The 6,000-nt window shown below is 45.2% G+C and overlaps 1 protein-coding gene across 1 annotated transcript in view; it reads left to right on the top strand.

Moving 5' to 3' along the window:
• Positions 1–1,227: 1,227 nt before the first annotated feature.
• The window catches only part of ETFA (electron transfer flavoprotein subunit alpha), a 30,022-nt gene continuing 25,249 nt past the window's right edge, over positions 1,228–6,000 (top strand). The window contains exon 1 of the mRNA XM_069025730.1: positions 1,228–1,327. Coding sequence (XP_068881831.1) covers positions 1,289–1,327 — 39 coding nt within the window. The 5' untranslated portion in view covers positions 1,228–1,288. The remainder of the gene's footprint in view (positions 1,328–6,000) is intronic.

The following is a 6,000-nucleotide window of genomic DNA, read 5'->3' as shown; positions in this document are numbered from 1 at the left end:
ATTTTAGCAGTGAATTTGGCCTGAAATATTTTGCTTCATTTTTAAAAAAATCACTCTCCTTGCCACCCAGAAAAAAATCTGGAGGTATGGAAAAACAGCAAGTCTCATTCTGGTCCCTGGGGCACCCTAGTGCCATGTTAGGGGCAGGCACAAGATGTCTTGCCTTGGTTCTGGGAAATCAGAATAATAATAATAAAATAGATCTATAAATTACTCAGAGCTCGTGAGCTATTGCTTAATGTTGACTGGGGCCAAGCACAGGATGTGGGTGAGGCAGACAGAAATCTGTCCTGGTGAGAGGATGCCATCCAGGGCTCGTGATACCTGACTGGTTTTTGAAGCTTCGGTGTGGTTTGGACAACTGGTGGGGTGCGACATTTTGGAAGCACCGTGCTATCTGGCCTTTCCAGTGTGCCATGCACTCCATGCCTACATTATCTCTTTTGCTCTTGTTGCATCTCGTGGTGTGGGGAGTGTGACCGGGGGGAATTTGGCAGCTCATGGGCAGCCACAGGAGGGGGCCATAGTCTCCCAGGCTGCTCTTGGCTCCACAGCCGCAAATTAAGACTTTTCCCTTATTTCTCTTTGCAAGGCACATTTTCACTGGCTTAGGATACGATCTGGCAAGGAGCACCGGCATTTGAAGGCATAACTCGGCTTTCTGTTGTTTTGTTCTCTTTAAAGGCTTTAACCCTTTGCAGAAGCACTGCAGGGGAACCGGGCAAAGGCGGCCGGAGGAGGCTAGCGCTGGTATCTGGTCAGTTTGGGCTGGACGGGGTCCGTTCCCCTCGAGGTGCTCCGCGGGAGCTGGGCGGGCCCCCTACGGCAGCGGCAACTTGGCTCTTGCCCACCGGTACGGCCCAGAGCGCAGGGGGCGGGTGGGGGGACAGAGCCGGCTGTACGGGGGAACAGCGGAGCGGAGGGCTAGGCGGCTGTGCGAGGGGACAGAGGGACAGAGGGGGTCACAGCCGGCTGTGCACGGGGACAATGGTGCGGGGAGACAGCAGGCCGAGGGACACAGCCAGCGGTGAAGGGGAACGCAGCCGCAGCGGGCGGCTCGGAGAGACAGCCGGGCCGTACATCAGCGGGCAGAGAGGGGAGGACAGCCGGCCGTGCGAGGTTCGGCAGGCGGTGCGGAGCCGGCGGGCGCTGAACACGGACACTCCGCACTCTCCTCTCCGCCCGCGCCGCCGCTGCCGCCCATTGGCCCGGCGGTCGGTCCAATGGGGCAGCGGGGCGGGGCTGGCCGTACTCTCGCGAGAGCGGCGCGGTGCAGGCCGGCGGAACCATGTTGAGGGCGGTGGTGGCGCAGCGGCTGCGGCGGGCGGTGAGTGCGGGGCGAGCCCTCAGGCAGCGCCCTCGGGCCGCGTGGTGCGCACTGACCGGGGCCTTCCTTCGCCCCGGCCGTGCGGGCCCCGCCCAGTAGGGCGAAGGGGGCGCGGGGAGGGGCGCGGGGCCGAGCTCCTCTTGCCTGGCAGCGGTGGTCCAGGGGATCTCTGAGGGGCGAGCGCCCCGCTCCGCCGGAGTCGGACTCCTCCGCTGGACTTCTCTCCCGCTGGACTTCTCTCCCACTCTGTTAAAAATAAAGTTTTTGAGTGGACACGGGATGTTCCAGAAGCCCCTTCCAGCGGTCACAGTAGGCAGCAGTTGGGGGACTGTTGTCCCATGTGGAAAGCTACCGTAGGCTTAGGGAAGTCCTGAACTTCTGGGAGTGCTCGCTCGCATCCACCCTTGAGCAGGACAAGCTGAGCAACAGGTGAAGACTTCTAAAGTTTGTTACTGCAAACTCTTAAGAACAATAGAAAAATATTTGTGGCTCAAGGAGACGCTTTCTGGGGTACTGGCAAGTTAATCCAGCGTTTCTCAGTCAGAAATGTGATTGCCTTAGTTATCACAACCTGTGGATGAGGCTAATGCAAAACACCTGTTGCTTCTCTAATTTGACCTTCATAGTGCTCAGCTGAGAGGAGTGCTGGGCTTTTGGAGGCCATTTGCTGCTTGGTGTGTCATTGTGGTTGTGTTACCAAGGTCTAGGTGAACTCAAGGTTAGTTGGAGTAGATGATTGATGAGATGTCCCCGAATATCTGCTCGATATCTTACTATGCACCAGGAAATACTCCCACCACTAGAACTGTATATAAATAGCCCTTGTAAACAACTTTATATCTCGCAAGTTTCTTTTTGAGCTCTCCAGGGCTTTTACAGGTATTACAGTTCAGTACAGCTCTAACGTTGTAGTTATGCATATACTAAATGGTTTCAGGTGATGAGAATCTCTTAAAAGAGGAGGAAAGGTAGATGAGGTCAGACGTGATTGAATTAATCAGAAAATTGTGACTGTTGTAATCATGGGCATGTCTCAGTTGTTGTTAGGCTTCAGCCTTTGTAGAGCAAAGGTCTTAATGATCTCTGAATCATATGGTACTGCTATGTAAATAGTACTTTACTCATGCTCTCTGCACAATTCAGTTGCATGGCCCAGATATGTGAGTTCAGCTCCTTGGTTTTCAGCCATACACATCGAAACTTTTAACTTTATAAAACAAAGCCGGTAAAACATTGTGTGCATCTTCAACGTATGTGTAACAATGTAGTCTGTGAGAGTTTGTTTCACTTTTTAGAAAGTGCAAAGTTTAGCCCTGCTGACACTCATAGTTCAAGAGGGAGTGGAGTCTAGGAGAAAACAGGGTGGGAGAAACCTGTAAAGTATGAAGAGGAAGGAAAGTTGGACTTTTGCATAACTTAAAGATGGGAGTACTAAGGAGGAATGAGAATGCAAGTGCACTTGCAGACGTGAGAATAAGCCATTTAGGGAGCTCACTGTTGAAGTACAGACAGTGTTGTCTGTATTTCAAAATAGCTTTGTTGATTTTTATTAATGGTATGCAAGGAGTGTGTTTGGAAGTTTATTATGTATTACATCTTTCTCTTGCTACTTCAATCCCTTTGTAATGTTAAGTCTTTATTATGATTGCAAAATCCTTTTTGCAAAGTGGTTTTATTTTTTTTATTGCTGTTCTTTGCTGCAATTATAGGTCCTTTTTAATTCAGGTGCCTTTTGTGTTGTTTTTCTAATCAGTGTTTCCTGGAGTTATAGAGCTGTCTCTTAGACCTCTTTTGTAGCCAAGTCTTTAGAGAGATTCCAAAACTATATGCTTTATTGGTAGAGTTCCCTTCTCTCCCTGAGTTTACCAAATTCATTTATTTAGTTTAAAAGTTTTGCAGCTACAAGACTGTCTCTTACTAGAATTAGGCATTGCTGTGTTGTTTAGGAATCTTAATCTTATCTTTAGCAATACCCCAGTTCCTAGTTCCTGGAGTTCCTTCTTGGGAACTTTGCCTAGTGTTAGTGGTTCTCCATGAGATACAGAATACCTACAAAGCAGTTTTAAAATTTTAGTTTCTGGCCAGTTTGCTTTTACAGCTAAGAAAAGCAGCTCTAGAGATACCTTTGTAGGTCCAGTTGTTTGATGTTCTGCCTTGTGAATGTCTTGTTTTGGTTTAGCTCCTGTAACTTCCAGTGGCTCCTCTAAAGGGAGACAAAATTTATTTTCCCAGGTGAAGTTTCTAGCACCCTGTTTCTTATTGATGCATGTTTGGAGCATGGGGCCATGTAGAATTCACCTGCTGCATCTCTTGCATTTTTTGGAATGACTTTTTGGCCGACCCATCTTGTGTTCCTGTGCCTGCCACATGTGTTAGAGCTGATTTCCTAATTCTGGTGTTATTTATGAGTGTCCTTGGAGCATGCTACAGGCAGTTAGCCACCCTATTGCCAGCAGAGGCCATGGATGCTGCACACCAATCTCACCCAGCAGCAAGCAAAGATTTATGACACTTCCCTCTGGGATTTTCCAGCTCTTGATACATATGTTTTTTAGCATATAAACAGCAAATCTGTATTTAAGAGGTGCTGGGCATGTGTGCTGTTCAGGTGACCTGTCTGTGGGCTGAAAGACCAACAGTTTCTCAGTTTGCAGTGGCTTTGTGTGAAGAGCAGATCACCTGTGCAAATTCAGTGGGTGCCTTGGATGGGTGTGGTGTTGGCTTTACCTGTACACGTGTACTGGATGTGTCCAGATTGCTAATGTTTTGCTGGAACAGTAGCAGTGATCAATATCCATTATTTTGTCTGAAGCCTAGAAATCCAGATATTGTACTTAAATTTTTTGTGCTCTGGTTGGAAAATACTGATGAGATTCTCAGTGGGGAGTAAAATGATGCTTTGGGGAAACTTGAGACAATCAATTCAGTGAATCCATGGCTATTTTGCAAGTGGCTTAATTGATCAGTACTGCACATCTGAGTTAATCTTAGCAACTTTTAGACATCTGGAAGTCAGAGGCCAAGTTTGTTCTACAGTAAATACTGGGGAGAGAAGGGGAAATTCTGGGTGGTTTTCATTCACAAATGTTAATTTTGGTATAAACTTGAGTCACTGTCCAGAGTTTCCACATAGAGGAAGTGCAGATGTTTCTGCTGTAGAGGAAAAATAGGTGTCTAGCTGTGATTTGTACCTAAACCTGAGGAAAATAAACTTCCCAGTTCTCTTGCTGGCATGTCATTATCTGTTGCCATGCTGCAGAAGTTACTCAGTTGCTCAAGTTGGTGGGATGTTTATCTGGAGGTGATTTCTGTGAGTAGCCTGATTTTCCAGAGCTTGGTTTTCACCAGAAACCTTCTGTGGCACAAGCGCTGAGTGCTGTTCCTTCTTAAGGCATAGTTTTCAATAGTTTGATTGATCTGTGTATCTTATTTCTTGTGCTTTCTTCCCTTGCTGCCAGCTGGTTAGGTTTATTCTCCACCTTCCTATTTTATTTAAGCTTCAAAGTAGACATCCTGCCCAAGTGCAGAAATGATCTCAGTGAAGTAATGGGCTGTTCTCCCACATGTGCAGCTGGACAGTAACTTCATCAAAATAACTACCTGTCCTGATCATTGACTCATTGCAGGTTCTTAGTTTTCAGGACCATGTGACTGGATGAATTGCCCTCTGGTTTTACTCCAGATTCTTTATTATAACGAACAAAAGCCAGTTTGGTTTGGTTTTGTTGATTGAAAAAATTATTTAATGTGTCGTAGTATATTAATTCAGACTCACATAGAAATCTCTTTTGTCATCTAGATTTTTACCCATAATATATAATGTGACTTTCTTTTGAATCTGGTCTTGTCTTTATGTTCAGAAATGTCATCCCTAAAGTGACCTTCTGGTGTCCATATTGTGTATATTCCCACAAATATAAAATGTTGGATTATCAGTTTAGAAATAATACCTAATTAATGCTGTAATAGCCAGTCTGCTCAAGCAACATCCATTGCTCTTATTCGTTTTGGCTAAAAAACTAATTATTTCTCAGTTTATTTTAGAATGGTTTGACAGAATGATGGTGGTGGTGCAGTGCTTATTTAGGGGAAAAAATGATAATATAGGCAGAAATAAGTGTGTGTTTAAAATGCATGTGTCTCCCTTTGGAAACTTGAAAACTTGAGGATTTTCCAGGAGCATGGTTCACTTTACCCTGTGACACAACTGTAAATCATTGGAGAAGTGGGCTTTTTGCCACAAAGGCATGGACTTATTCTTCAAATGGTGACTAAAATTTCATAACTTTTATTGCAAATGATGTATGAAACATAATCAAAAATACAGTGTCTGATCTATATTGGCAATAAATATTTTGTTACTGGCAATTGGTTTTAAAGGTGCTTAGAATGCTTAATCACAGCAAGTACCCTTAAGCATAAGAGATTAAATGCAGAGCACTTTTACAAGAATCCATATTGTTTTAATCAAAAGGTCAAATTATGATCCAGATTCTGCAAAAACTTATCTTTGTATTTATATTTGTGCACTGTGATTAGCTTCAGGGAAGTCCTTGGGATTTGCTTTCTTTGTTTGAAATTCAGTATGTTGGTAGGCTTTGCGAGATTGAAGTCCACATGCAAATTTTAGCCTCTCGTATTTTCTGAAGCTTTTTTATTTGAAGTTGTAGGTA

The sequence above is a fragment of the Aphelocoma coerulescens genome, chromosome 10, assembly GCF_041296385.1.
Source record: "Aphelocoma coerulescens isolate FSJ_1873_10779 chromosome 10, UR_Acoe_1.0, whole genome shotgun sequence".
Lineage (NCBI taxonomy): Eukaryota > Metazoa > Chordata > Aves > Passeriformes > Corvidae > Aphelocoma > Aphelocoma coerulescens.
This window is presented reverse-complemented; position numbering and strand designations above follow the sequence as displayed.